The sequence below is a fragment of the Diceros bicornis genome, chromosome 14 (genome assembly GCF_020826845.1).
Source record: "Diceros bicornis minor isolate mBicDic1 chromosome 14, mDicBic1.mat.cur, whole genome shotgun sequence".
In the NCBI taxonomy this organism is placed as follows: domain Eukaryota; kingdom Metazoa; phylum Chordata; class Mammalia; order Perissodactyla; family Rhinocerotidae; genus Diceros; species Diceros bicornis.
The window spans coordinates 24,132,497-24,146,963 of NC_080753.1; the positions used below are offsets into that span (position 1 = coordinate 24,132,497).

At 50.2% G+C, this 14,467-nt stretch overlaps 1 protein-coding gene across 2 annotated transcripts; it reads left to right on the plus strand.

Moving 5' to 3' along the window:
- Positions 1 to 3,708: 3,708 nt before the first annotated feature.
- On the plus strand, positions 3,709 to 14,228 carry TREML2 (triggering receptor expressed on myeloid cells like 2). Of its 2 annotated transcripts, none has more exons than XM_058554423.1 (5): positions 3,709 to 4,413; positions 6,847 to 7,167; positions 10,527 to 10,848; positions 11,902 to 12,008; positions 12,361 to 14,228. In XM_058554423.1, exons 1-5 carry the CDS (start codon positions 4,344 to 4,346, stop codon positions 12,453 to 12,455), a joined length of 915 nt encoding a protein of 304 aa, XP_058410406.1. In that variant the 5' UTR covers positions 3,709 to 4,343; the 3' UTR covers positions 12,456 to 14,228. The 2 variants fall into 2 exon arrangements, with proteins under 2 accessions (XP_058410406.1, XP_058410405.1); XM_058554422.1 differs by having other exon boundaries at positions 3,712 to 4,413; positions 10,452 to 10,848.
- The last annotated feature ends 239 nt before the right edge of the window (positions 14,229 to 14,467 follow it).

Genomic DNA, 14,467 nt, shown 5'->3' on the forward strand with positions numbered 1-14,467 from the left:
AAATACATATCAAACCCACAAAGAGATAATACTTCACACCCACTAAGATGGCTATAATCAAAAAGACAGACAGATAATAAGTGTTGGAGAGATTGTAGAGAAATTAGAACTCTCATACATTGGTGATGAGTGTGTAAAATGGTGCAGCCATGTTGGAAAACTATTGGCAGTTATTCAAAATCGTAAGTATAGAATTGCCATATGATCCAGCAATTCTACCTCTAAATATAAACCCAAGAGAAATAAAAACATATGTCCACACAAAAACCTGTACACAAATGTTCATAGCAGCATTGTTCATAATAGCCAAACGATGGAAACAAATAAAATGTCCATTGACCAATGAATGGATTAAAAAAATGTATATCCATACAATGGAATATTATTCAGCTATTTAAAGGAATTAAGTACTGCCGTAACATGGACGAACCTTGAAAGCACTGTGATAAATAAAAGGAGCCAGTCACAGAGGATCATATATTGTATGATTCTGCTTTTCTGAAATGTCCAGAATAGGCAAATCTATAAAGACAGACAGTAGACTAATGGTTGCCTGGGGCTGCAGTGGGAGGAGAGGCAGGAATGGGAGTGTGATAAGCTGAAAAATGGCCTCCCAAAAGATATCTATGTCCTAATCTCTGGGATCTGGGAATGTTACCTCATATGGCAAAAAAAGAGTCTTTGCAGATGTGATGAAGTCAAGGATTTTGAGATGGAGAAATTATCCTGGATTATGTGGCTGGACACTAAATGCAATTACATGTATCTTTATAAGAGGAAGGAAGAGGGACACACACACAGGAGAAGGTGATTTGAAGATGGAGCAGAGAGAGATTTGAAGATGCTGCCCTTGAAGATTGGAGTAACACAGTCACAAGCCAAGGAATGTTGGCACCCCCCCTTAAGCTGGAAGAGGCAAGGGATGGATTCTTCCCTAGAGTCCCTGGAGAGACCAAAGACTTGCCAATACCTAGATCTTGGTCCAGTGATACTGATTTAGGATTTCTGGCCTCCAGAAATGTGAGAAAATAAATTTCTGTTGTTTTAAGCTGCCAAGTTCACAGTGATAGTAAACTAATACAGGGTGTGACTGCTAATGGGTATGCGATTTCATTCTGGAGTAATGAAAATGTTCTAAAATTGGATTTCGATGATGGTTGTACAACTCAGTGAATATACTAAAAATCACTGAATTGTACACTTTAAGTGGGTCAGTTTTATATTATGTGAATTATATCTCAGTAAGGCTGTTAGAAAATCTTTATGACCTTGAGTTAAGCAAAGATGTCTTAGATATGACACAAAAAATATGATTCATAAAACACAATATATTAGACTCCATTAAAATTAAAAACTTTTGCACCTGAAAGATACCAAAAAGAAAATTAAAAAGGCAAACCACAGACTGGGAAAAATATTTGCAAAGCACACATTTGATTAAGGATTTATATCAGAATATATAAAGAGCTCTCAAACTTCAATAAGAAGAAAACAAATAAAAAATGAGGAAAAGATTTGAACAGACACTATCTCAAAGAAGATAGATTGATAGCAAATAAGCAGAATTAAAGGTGCTCAATATCATTAGTCATTAGAGAAATGCAAAATAAAACCACAGCGACTACTACTACACCCTATTAGAATGAGGAAAAAAACATAACACCTGGCAATATCAAAATGCTAGCAAGGACAGGGAGCACCTGGAACATTGCTGGTAGAAATGCAAAATGGTGCAGCCACTTTGGAAAACAATTTGTCAGTTTCTTTAAAATTAAACACCACCTTACCATACAACCCAGCAATCCCACTCTAGGTATTTACTCCTGTGAAATGTGAACCTATGTTCACACAAAAACCTGTGTACACATACTTGTAGTAGTTTTATTTGGAATAACCCCAAACTGGAGACCAACTCAAATGTCGCTCAGCTGGGATATGGATAAACAATTGTGGCACATCCATACAGTGGGATCCTACTTAGCAATAAATGGAACAGAGTACTGATACACTCAACACACAGCATCTCAAATGCATTATACTAAGTGAAAGAAGGCAACTTAATATGCTAAATATGGTACTATTCCATTTTTTTAACTGGAAAGGGCAAACCTATAGAGGGAAAAGACCCAGAACAGTGTTTGCCTGGAACTGTGGGGGAGCGGGAGAGGATGACCACAAAGAGGCACAGGGAAACTTCTAGGGGTAATGGAATGCTTCTATATCTTGATTATGGTGGTGGTTACAAGCAACTATGGGTTTGTCAAACTCCCAGGACTTTCCATTGAAAAGGGTGAATTTTACTCTATGTAAATCAGACTTTAATTTTTTAATGGGAAAAATGAATACAAAGAAACAAAAAAATATAGTGCTGTGTTAAATTATTTTGTCCATTAAAGCCTACTGTATACAGTTTTAGAGATTTTGATAAATCCTTCCAAATTTCCCTCAGGAAATGTCGAGTCCAGTTTATACCTCCTCTATCGGTGGAATGAGAGCGTTTGGGCTCTTATCCACACAGCTGTCCCAGTGATGGCACCTCTCACAGAGCCTCACTCAGGGCCGGGCACACTGGAAGGGTCTAACAGAAGCATTGATTCCAGCTACATGAAGTCCCCACAAGAGATCAATGAGATCCTCCTCTCCTGAAGCCATTTGCTGTTCTGATGGAGCAAAGGAAGGAGGGAAGATACTATACGTGTTGGGAGGGGAAACAGCCTCTGAACTCAGGGATCTGAGGACTGGGGAGAGGTATTGAAAAGGAAGAGTGAATACAGAATGCATAATATGCCTCCTGGGAGCCGAGAGGTCTGAAGGGACAACTGTACCTCATTCGTGTACTCCCAATGCCTAGCACCACGCATGGCACCTAAGATTGTAAGAAGGAAAAAATGAGTGAATGAATGAACAAATGAGTTAAGGGACTATAAAAGTTGGGGCTCAGCAAAGACTTCCTTGGTTTGGCATTTGGGGGTTCAAGCTCAGTTTAAGACGGTGGCCATGCAAACTGGAGGACATTTATACTCTGAGGCCCATCTAAGGAGAAGAAAGTTGGCACAGACGAGCAGGGGGGACACACACAGTCATGGGGGTCCACCTGGCTCCCTACATCCCAACGGAGCAGAGGACACAGCTCCCGGATGTCAGAAGTCTATCCTGATTCTCGGCCCTGGGGACTAAGCGAAGGGTGGGGTCTTGGCCAAATGCTGGGTCATTTCAGCTGGAGCTGGGCGGCTGTATAGGGAAGATAGGGTTCATTGAGAGGAAGTCGAGTGGGCATGCCTGTGTGCTGGCTGCGGGCCAGATCTAGGGGACAAGGGGCTGGGGGTGTGGTTTCTGGAGAAGAGGTGGGGGAGGGGAAGCATTGGTGTGGCTTTAGGAAGCTTGCTAGGGGGAGCTGAAGTCTAGAGAGCTGGTGGGTGAGTAGAGAAGATGGTAGGAGAGGCGGAGAGAGGGCTAAAGATAAGGACACAGGCGAGTAGCAAAAAGAAGAGGCAGCTCCTGTGTGTGTGTGTGTGTGTGTGTGTGTGTGTGTGTGTGTGTGAAAGAGAGAGAGAGAGAGAGAGAGCACTCACAGGAGCTCCTCCCCAAACACAAACTTAATGCTCTGAGTCTTACAATTTGCATCTTTTCCCCCCATCACTCTAACTGCGACAAAAATAAGATTACATGTGAACATGTGAGAGGTTATTTGCAAGTGAGCGTGAATGACTGTTCTGAGCAGCCAGGAGCCTGGGAGAGAGAGAGGGAAGGCACCAGAGTGAAGGCATTCTGTGAGGGATGAATGAATGAATGTGAGTTTATAAAAACCTCCTTGTGCATGTGTGTGTGTGAAAAATGTAGGGTCCAAGATGCCTCGTCCCAGCCCCATAGCCCCTACCCCCGGGGTCTCTGAGCCCAGAGGATTCCAGAAAAGTCTATACCTGCGGTCCTAGAAACCTCACACCAGCTCCCTAGATGAATCCTCTGCCTCAGACTAAGAGGCACCCCTACTGGACCAGTTTCCAGGAAGGAATCCGGAGAGGGTGGGGAGCCTTCTGACCCCGTGAGCCCTCCCTGGGCTGGGGGGCCCCAGACTGGGTGGAGCAGCCACACCTGCCTGAAGTTTCGAGGAAGAGGGCGGAAACAGCAGCCAGCACCGCCCTCTCACAGGCTCTGCGGGCCCCTGCGGTCTGCTGGTCACAGTGGTTCCACAACTTCCTCACCGCCCTAAATGGGCAGCTTCACTTTTAGAACCCAGGTCCTTCCCTGGCAGACCCAAGCGGCAGGTCCTGCATAGGCCCGGGGTCCTAACCTTGAATCTCTGGAGTGTGCTGGTCCCCTGCTGGGCTTGAGACTGTCCCCAAATGGATGGAGTCATGTCTCCCGCGTTCCTGCTGCTGCTGCTGCTACTGTGGCTCCAGGGCCGCGTCTCAGGTGAGGGGGGTTGGGCTGGCTTAGTGGGGAGGGAATGGCCTTTTCCTGGACCCTCCCTCCCTCCTTTTCCTGGCCTAATGATTTTGTTTAATGTTTTGTGGGGCTGGAGGAGGACCAGGAGGAGAAGGTTGGGGCTGACCCAGTAGCTCCTCACCCGAGACCAGTGAGAAGCTCCATCCTAACATCTGGCCCCAGGCAAAGCTAACTGAGGCCTCACAAACGAAGATAAAGCTCTGGACCCTCTCTGCAAGGGCCCTTTTATCTGCCAGGCTTCCTCAGGACCTCTGGCCAGGGACACTCAGTTTCCTCACACAGAGAGCCTTCTTCCCTCGGCCTCTGTCAGGAAAGCCCTGTTTGGTTCTTACAGGAATCATTGCATCATGTGTGTGTGCTTTCAACTTTCTCTTTCTCTGAATGCTGATGTCTTGAGGGGAAGCAATCCCTGAAGGGCTCTCCCACCCCACAGCTACCAAAGCTTCTTGAGGGGGACCTCACCCAACTCTGCCTCCCTCGCTGCCATGGCAACCAAGTTACCACTTCCTGTTCAGTGCTGGGCACCGCCTGTGAGAGGGGTGGAAGGTGGACACAAATGAACATGGGACCCTGGAGACTTGTTTCCAAGGTCGCCCCACCCATGAGGCCCCGCCCTCTGCCAGGCCAAAGAGTGTCTCCTGTGCTGAGCAATCCTGGGGTCCCTCAAACCTCACACCTGCCAGATATTTGAGTTGGATCATTCTATTTAGTTTTCATAGGACAAAGTGATGCTCAGAGTGGGTGTTGCCTTGCTCCAAGCCTCAACTATGGTGGCAGCTGGGTTGGAAACTGAGGCAGACGTCTGGAGCACTGGGCCCTTGGCTATCAGAGCTCTGGGGTCCACTGGAGAAATCTAGAGCTGCCTGCATTTGGGAAAAGGAAACATGCACTGAGCGGGTACTACAGTGAAGGCACTGTCCTGGGGCATAACTCTTACAGCCAACCTGAGACATAAAGAAAACAGAGACAATAAGTGATCTGCTCACATGGTTAATCAGTGGTAGAACCAGAATTTTAATCCATGTTTATTTAGACTGCAAAATGTGTGCTCTCTACTCTGTCCTACTGGGGAGAAACATGTGTGTGTGTGTCTGTTTGCAGAAGGCTCTGGGGTATTGGAGGAGAAAGCACTGAGCTTGTGTGGGCAGAGGGGTGGGGGGACCCCACGGCGCCTTTCTTCCTCTCCCTGTCCCGACTCACCCCCTCCAGTCCTAGTGGTCCCTCTCCCCACCAGACCATGGATGATGAAGTGCACAGACCGCATCTTACTCCCAGACGGAGTGTAGCACATTATAGATGCACAGTGAATAACTGTAGAATTCTTGGTTTGCACTCCATTGGGACTTTATATGCATGTTTGGGCATATTTAATCTATGGGTTTTATGTAACTAGAATATTCTTTTTTTCAATTATTTTATTGAAATCATAAAGGTTTATAACATTGTGTAATTTCGGGTGTACATTATTATTTATCAATTTCTCTATAGACTGCATTGTGCTCACCACCAGTAGTCTAATTTTTTTCCATCAAGAATATTTTAAGATTTTTTTTTTTTGGTGAGGAGGATTAGCCCTGAGCTAACATCTGTTGCTAATCCTCCTCTTTTTGCTGAGGAAGATTGGCTCTGAGCTAACATCTGTGCCCATCTTCTTCTAGTTTATATGTGGGACGCCTGCCACAGCTTGGCGTGAGGAGTGGTATGTAGGTCTGCACCTGGGATCCGAACCTGCAAACCCCGGGCCGCTGAAGCAGAGTGTGTGAACTTAACCACTATGCCACTGGGCCGGCCCCAAGAATATTTTAAAATTAAACATCACCTAGAATGAACTAAGACAACTTGCTGTTTAAAAGATGACTACAGTGAACCTACTTGTGAAATAAATAACTACCCTTAATTTTTTCAAATACTGGATTTTCTTATCTACCTAAGTTGTCGTGCTCTGGCATTTCATAACATAAGGACCTGTGTTTGTGTCTGTGCATCTGTCTCATTGAGGGCAGGACCTGGGTCTTTGCCACAAGACCCTGAAGACGGGGCTTGGAGCTCCCTGAGGGCAAGGGCTGAGATTCCTCCATTAGACCAGGTGCTCCCTGAGGGTGATGCCTGTGTCTCCACCATCAGACTGGGAGTTCCCTGAGGGCTAGCCCTGTGACTTCTTCATCATCCAGCCCAAGGACACGGGACTATTGTCTTCCCCCGTCAGTCTGGAAACTCCTAGAGGGCAGGGCTAGTGTCTCCTCCAACAGGCTAGGGGCACTCCCTCTGAGGGGCCGTGTTTCTCCCGCAAACTGTGAGTCCCATGACAGTCGGGTGATATCCAGCTCCTCTCCCTTCACTACGGGCTTCGAGTGTCAAGATGCCTCCCTGCTCCTCTCTCAACAAGTCGTGTCTCCCCAGGTGTCCCCGCCGAGAGCGTGTACTCCAAAGTGAGGCACCTTGAAGGGGAGACTCTGTCTGTACAGTGCTCCTACAAGAGCCGCAAAAACCGCGTGGAGGGCAAGGTTTGGTGCAAAATCAGGAGGAAGAAGTGTGAGCCTGGGTTCACCCGTGTCTGGGCGCAGGGGCCACGCTACCTGCTGCAGGACGATGTCCAGGCCAAGGTGGTCAACATCACCATGGCGGCCCTCAGGCGCCAGGACTCGGGCCGGTACTGGTGCATGCGCAACAGCTCCGGGACCCTCTATCCTCTGATGGGCTTCCAGCTGGAAGTGTCTCCAGGTGAGCAGGACTGCTGGGGCACTGGGATGGGGGTTCGGGGGGCATCCTCCCTGCCCTGCGCTCCACTAATGCAGATATCATAAGAATAATAATCCATCAATAGGCATGATGCACAGTAGGGGTTTCACTGTTTTTATACAGTCATCTTCATGGGCATTATTGTCCCCATTTTACAGATGAAGAAAATGAGATCTAAAAAGCCCTGTGTGGCTCTGACCTTGCCCGGGGTCACAGAGCTAATAAGTGACAGAGATGAGATTCGAACTCAGGACTCTCTGTGCTTTGTCTTATTCAGTCATCTGTTCAATACATATTCACTGAGCCCTGATTATGTGCCAGGCACTATTCTAGGCTCTGAGGATATAGTGGTGAGCAAATCAGACACAGTCCTGCCCTATGGAGGTGACAGGCAATAGACAAACAATTGCAGATAACAATAAATGTTCTTAAGAAAATAAAACAATGTGATGATCTCGAGAGTAACTCAGTGGTGGGGGAGCTGCTGAAGCACCGAGATCAGAGAAGAACTGCCGGTGACATCAAGCAGGGCCCCGCGTGACGAGAGCTTTCTACCTGGAATATGTTGAAATATGGACGCTTCAAAGGACATTCCAGGTGGGGAGAACTGCATGTGCAAAGGCCCTGAGGTGAGAAGGAGCTGGACCTGTATAAAGAAGGCCTGTGTGGCTGGTCCCTATTGACCATGGGGCAGAGAGATGGGAGATGAGGTCGGAGAGTGAAACAGCATCTCTAAAGTCCATGATAAGGAGTTTGAGTTTTGTTCTAAGTACAATAGGAAGCTGTTGGAAAGTTTAGAGGGGCGCGTTGTGTCTTGTCTTAAAATTATAATGGCTGCTGCATGGAGGATAGATTGTGGAAGGGTAAGAGCATGGACAGAGACCATTGTGGGCATCCTGGCTGGAGATGACGGTGTCTTGGAGTAGGATGTGGGCACTGGAGGTGGAGAGAAGTGGAGGGGCCAAATCTATGTTATTCAGACTTCCTGCACACTCTGTATGTTTTGGAGGTAAGACAGGATTTGCTCATGTGGGAGGCGAGCAAAAAGGAGGAATCAAGAATGACCCCAAGGTTTTCTGTTTCATCAGCTTGGTGGACGATGGTACCATCCATTGGGTAGGGCAAATCTGAGAGAGGAGCTGGTTTGGAGGAGAAAAATCCAGAGCTTATTTTATCATGTTACGTTTAAGATACCCCCTAGAACCCCAGGTGGAGCAACGAAGCAGGTAGTTGATGTATCAGCCTGGAGCTCAGGTGAGAGGTCAGAGCTGGGATGTATTTGAAAGTATCTCCACAAAGATAGTTTAAAGTCTAGGGAACTAGAGAAATCTAGAGACAGAAAGTAGATTAGTGGTTGCTTAGGGCTGGGGGGAAGGAGGTGAGAAGGATGACAGCTAATGGGTGAAGGGTTTCTTTTTGAGATTATGAAAATTCTAAAATTGACTGTGGGGATGGTTGCACAACTCTGTGAGTCTACTAAAAACCATTGAATTTGACACTATAGGTGGGTGTGTTATAAGGAACGTGAATAACATCGCAATAAAGCTGTTAAAAAATTAAGGAGCTATAAAAGCTCTCCGCTGAGTGTAGAAAAAGAAGAGAGGAGGGCCAAGAAGCGAGCCCCGAGCTCCTCCCACGTTTATAAGATGGGAAAGGAGCCAGTGAGTGAGCCTGAAAGAAGCAGCTGATGACTTAAAGTTTATGATCCATCCTTCCCTGTTCTCCTAACCCGACTACGTGCTCCTCTTCTGTCGGGTCTGAACTAGGGCAACTGCTGTCTCTAAGATGTGGAGCCAAATCTCCTTCCTCCCCTCTTCAGTTCTGATTTGAACCCCAGGAAGTAGTGAAACCAGTCTATTAAAGTCTTCATTTGTAGGGATACAAACATTTCTCTTATCATATCCCCTCATTGCACTATGTCAAATCTCACTTTCCATCTTTTAATGACAATTTGGGGAGATTCCAACTTTGCAGACCTTTTCAGCTATTAGGAAATAAAAAATCCTCACCCCAATTAAGAACTCGAATCTTCTAGCCATGTAGGCTCTTCCATGCCCCCTTGAAGACCAGGTTTTATGTCCCAAGGCACCTGAAGTGGGGAAGGGGGCGTTGCTGCTGCCTAACATCCCCTGTTTCATCTCAGGAGTTGGGGAAGGGGGTCTCCTCTCAGTCACCTCCTCCTGCTCCTTCCCCTCCCAACTGCCTGGTGTATTGAGGCTGGAATGACAGAGAGGGAAATGGCTGTGTGACTTCACAGACCCTTGTAGGAGTTCTCTCTCTGTTGGATGTCACTCGTCTTCTGCTCAATCTTTGAGATCCTCTATGAGGTGGGTGTCCAAATGCTGGCTCTCCCAGGGCACCTATGTGTGAGTTCTTTGAAGGGTCCTTTGGGAGTCTCCCCACTGCTGAGTGGGATGATTGGAAGATCTGGCTCCAGGTCAGCCTCTTCCCCTATCCCTGCCCTCACCAATGCCACTTGTTCTGGGTTCCCTTGCCCAGAAAGATGGGCATCTTCCATGGTGACCATTTGGCTCTCAGGAACGCATCCTTGCTATGCCCCGTCGCAGGATGTAGTAGCCTGCAGCAACCCTCTCTCCCCCTTCCAGCTCCAATGTTCTTTATTCCCCGCTGAGAGAGACCCAACACTGCCCCCTACATTGAGACTGCACAACTCCTACAACTCCCTCCTCTTCCACTTTCCAAACGCCAGCCTTCTTCTAGAAAATGAGATGGTAAAGGGCTGAGTTGACGGATGAGGATATCAAGACTTGTTCGGGTGTCTCTTAGTAAGCCCCCAAGGAAGGATCTGACTCCACTGCTTGCAGTGTTCTTTGGAATTTGGGTCTTAGATGCTTCATTGTCCTCATCTCTGGATCCCCAATTATGGAGCAACTGGAAAAGTCTCTGTTCAACATCATAGTAGAGAAATCTCTTTGACCCACAGGAATAAGGAGGATCTGGTGGTGAGAGATGGGGATGGGGAGGGGAGTGTTCTCTGGGCGCAGGTGGCCTGACAGGGGAGGCGAAAGAAACTGGGAAAGTCTCTTCCTTCTTTACTGTGCCTACTTCTTCTCTCTGACATCACCTTCTGAACAAACACACACCTGGTCCCTCAGCAGAGCAGAATACTAGGTCCAAGGTCAAGGAGGGGAGATGACGATGGGCCCCACCCCAGCATCCAGACAAGTGTGTGGGCTTCCAGGATCTGCCCCTAGCAACTGAGGCTCCCAGCTCAGTCTAACGTTCCTCCTTCTCTGGTCCCTCAGCACCCACAACCCAGAGAAACACTCCTCCTACACAGCTGGCCAACATCCTCAAGAGTGGGATTGTTGTCACAACAGGCCAAGCCCCCACGTCAGGCTCTTATGCTCCTTTCAACACCAGTGTGACGACGTTCACACCTGGACTCCTCACCATGGCCAGACTCCTGCCCTCCACTGCCTCAGAGACCATCAGACTGACCTCCACGACAGACCACAGCTTCATCAGCACCAGCCCCTCCACCACGGGGCCCCAGACAGTGACTGTGTCTCCGAGCAATGCCAGATCCTCCTCTGCTGGCCCAGCATCCATCTCCACCAAGGCTGGGCACCTGCGCACCAGATCGGCCACCACAGGAATGTGCCACACCAGATCTCTCCTCAACAAATTATCCCCCATCAGGTACCCATGGGTCCTGGGGTTGAATGCCATTTTACCAGATACCACATCAGTTCTTGGTGCCTGAACAGACCTCAAGGTGCAAATGTTACAGCAGACCTTTCCCTTTCACCCCTAGGAAGTCAGTCTGACTTTTGGCTGAAAGGGAGGTGGGAGACTGGAAGGTGGGATAGAGATGTGACATAAAGGATGGCAGTGGGGAATGAGGGCAGAGGATGGGTCGGCATACGAGTCTGTGGATGGAGATGAGAGGGTAGGGACTAGACTAGGATGTTACTTGGGGGTAAGAGGTGGGAAATGGAGGATGCTTTAATTTGGGTTCCCCCAGAAGCAGACTCTGAGACGAGGATTTGCGTCCTATTTGGGACACTGGGAACAGTGCGGGGAAGTGAGACAGGGAAGGGAAGGCAACCAATAGAGCACTCAATCAAGCTGGCTGCCACCATGGGCAGCAAGAGCTCAGTCCACTGGGGAAACTCTGGGCTCCAGTGTCAAACTCCACCTGAAGGGAAAGAGAGCTGGGGTATTTATACACCCACTCCTGTTGATCATCAGTAGAGGGCTGCCTGGCATATGTGACATAGATAGAGGGTGCCAGTGACAAGAGAAAGTCCTCAGGCTGAAAAAAAACGGAGGTGCTGATGACCCGTGTACACGGAACGGCTACAAGCAAGGGGATACAGCCGGGTCCCCTACAGCATCTGTCACAGAGGATGAGGTGGGAGGGCCATCCTCAGTCACTGTGAGGAGAGCAAGAATCTTGGTCTCTTCCATCACAAATGGGGGCCTCTTAGAGTCCTTGTCCTCAGTGATGAGCAGATTTGGGGCAATAATGGAGGAGAGGTGCTAGAGTGGAGAGATGCTCTCCTCTACCTGGGGACTTCTGACCTTGACCTCTGAGTGCCTCTTTTCCCTCTCCCACAGCTGACTCCCCAAGGAAGGGAGGCCATCAGGGTTTCCCCGGTCTGACTCCTCTTGCGTGGCACACAGAAAGATGTGGGTCGGGGTGGGGGAACCTGGTACTCACCTCCTCCCTGCTCTGTCCTGTCTCTTCAGGCACCAGGATCCTTATCCCACTGTGCTCGTGGGAGTGCTGACCTTCCTCCCAGTGCCTGTGATGCTGCTCCTAGCCTATGGGTTCTGGAAGAAGAGACACATGGGAAGTGAGTAGAGCACCACCCTCTCCCCAGCCTCCCTTGGGCAGACCACTGGGGGTGTGACACGCTTTCCAAAGGGCCCGACTGCACTCCGTCCCCAAGCAGTGTGTCCTCGCCTGTGTCCAGTCAGGAGGACTGTAAGGCACCCAGGCAAGGGAGGAGGGTGGCAGGCAGGGACAGCACAGCCTAACCCTCCGGGGTTGACCTGGCAGGAAGCGGAAGGCAGAACCAGAAGAGGGGCTTGACCAGCCCAGGAGCTCTGGGTGGGGGTGGGGGACGTGGCGAGCAGGAGCACCCCCCTTCTTCATCTCTCTCTCTCTCTCTCTCTCTCTCTCTCTCTCTCTCTCGATTCTCACAGGTTACAGCGTGTGCAGGGATGCTGCTAGACCCTGGAGGGACCCACCCGGAAGACCGGATCCTCCGTGGAAGCCTGTTTGGTCTGGAGCCACTTAACTATGGATGGGGATCTTCTCCCACAGGGGTCCCAGGAGGCCAGAGGAGGACTGCAGAGGGGGGCCTGTCTGGATCGGAGACAGGACTTGTGGAGCACTGGACTCAGGCCTCCCCAGAACCAGAGGCTGCCCTTCACCCGCTCAGCTCCCTGGGCTGCCAGGAACCTGAGGAGGAGCCCAGAGCGAGGGCACTAGGCAGGAAGTCCTGGGAGAAGACATGAGGGGACTCTGCTCAGATCGCAGACCCCCCGGCCCCTGCTGGATGGCAGAGAAGCCCTGTGGTGCTGTTACAGACAGAGAACCTCAGCTCCCATCTGCCTCGGAACTCCCTACTGTAGAGCTGAGGGGAGCAGAGGGGGGGACAGTGCCTTCTCCCCACCTGGGACTCTCTGCCTCAGCTTCCTTCTGCTCCCCTCAAGCTTCCCCATGCACTTGGGGAAGAAAGGGTCCCAGAGGCAGCCAATGTCCCAAGGGCCCTGCCCTGGAGGAGAAGGAACAGTGATTAAGAGCCAGGTGTCCACCAATGTGTTGGCAGCAGGGGACCCCAGAGCTGTCCAAGACCCCCACCCCCTGGACCATGCATCCTCTGACGGGCCTCTGGATGTCCCCTGCCCTGACGTGGCTGCATGTCCCTCAAGTCCTGGGAGCCAGCAGAGCCCACACTCCCACTGCTGCCCCCTGCTGGCCGGCCCCTCCACGGAAAGCTGTGTGAGGCCCGGCTGCAGGACCAGCCTGTCCCCAGGCTGAACTCAGGGCTGTCTCCTCCAGTTGCTACACCCACGCTCCAGGTCTGAGCTCCTGGAGGGGACTGAGGACCCTCCAGAGTCAGTCCACTGGGAGAGAGGCCATGGATCAGAGAAAAGGTGGCTCCCCACCCCCCGGGGTTCATTGTCCCCTGGGAAGAGAGGAGCCACTGTGACACAGCAAAGGCAACTCAGAGCTGACCACAGCCTGGAGGACAGCCCAGGCAGGGTGGGGACAGGGCAGATGGAGCCAAGGAGACTCGGCCAGGGACCCAAAGGTCTGAGGAGTCCGCTCCTGCCTCACTGGCTTGTGGCTCAGACTCAGTCTCCTCTGCAGTGAAGGCTGGAGAATATGGGCTGGATTCCTCGCCTGGAGCCACTGGAACAAGCACCTGGGGATAGACGTGGCGTCTCCACTCTTGGCGCTGGGGCAGGGCCCTCCAAGGTGGGAGAGCAAACGTCATAGTCAGGAGAGTGACACAGCTGGGGGCCTTGGTGGGCCTGGGGGGCTACTCCAAGATGGATGTGGGGAGAGAAGAAAGGGCAGGGGGTAATCCTGGGGGAGAGCAGGGAGGAGTCACCCCTTCCCTATGTCCAGGAAAGGGCACTAAAAGGGATACTCAGATTGAAGCCTGGCGCCAGGACACACACACACACACACATACACATACACACACATACACACACAGTGACATCTATCCGTCCTCCCTATCAGGAGGGTGTGGCCACCAACCTGGTGTATGACTAGGAGGGGGCATAACTCACCTGGCGGAAAATATCTCTCTGACAGCCCCCCTCCGTTGTGATCCCACAACAGCACACTGACAGCCCTACGTCTTCTGAGAGCAGGGTGTCGGGTGGGAGGGAGCTACAGAGGGCTCAGGACTGGGACCAGTGATGCCACCTGTCACTGTGACCTTGCGCAAGTCACCAACTCTCTCTGGCCTAATTTTTCCTCTCTTGTGAAAAGGGAAACTGATTCCTCCCTCTCAAGACTGTTTGCAGAATAAAACGAAATAACATGAACCTTATGCAACTAAGTAAATGCCTCGTGATTGTCGGTCCTTGAGTTCTTTTCCAGTTCTAATGTTGTTTGTCACATTCTACATTTAAGACCTTCAGACTCTATTTCTCTGTTTTGTCCTCAATTGGAAGGCATTAGGGAGGGTGGAGGGGCACAAGGTAGGGCATCAGGTGGCCGTGCCCTGATGTTAGGCAGGGTAGCTCTTAGGGACCAACCGTCCCTGTTTGCCCAGGAGGAGGGGTTCCC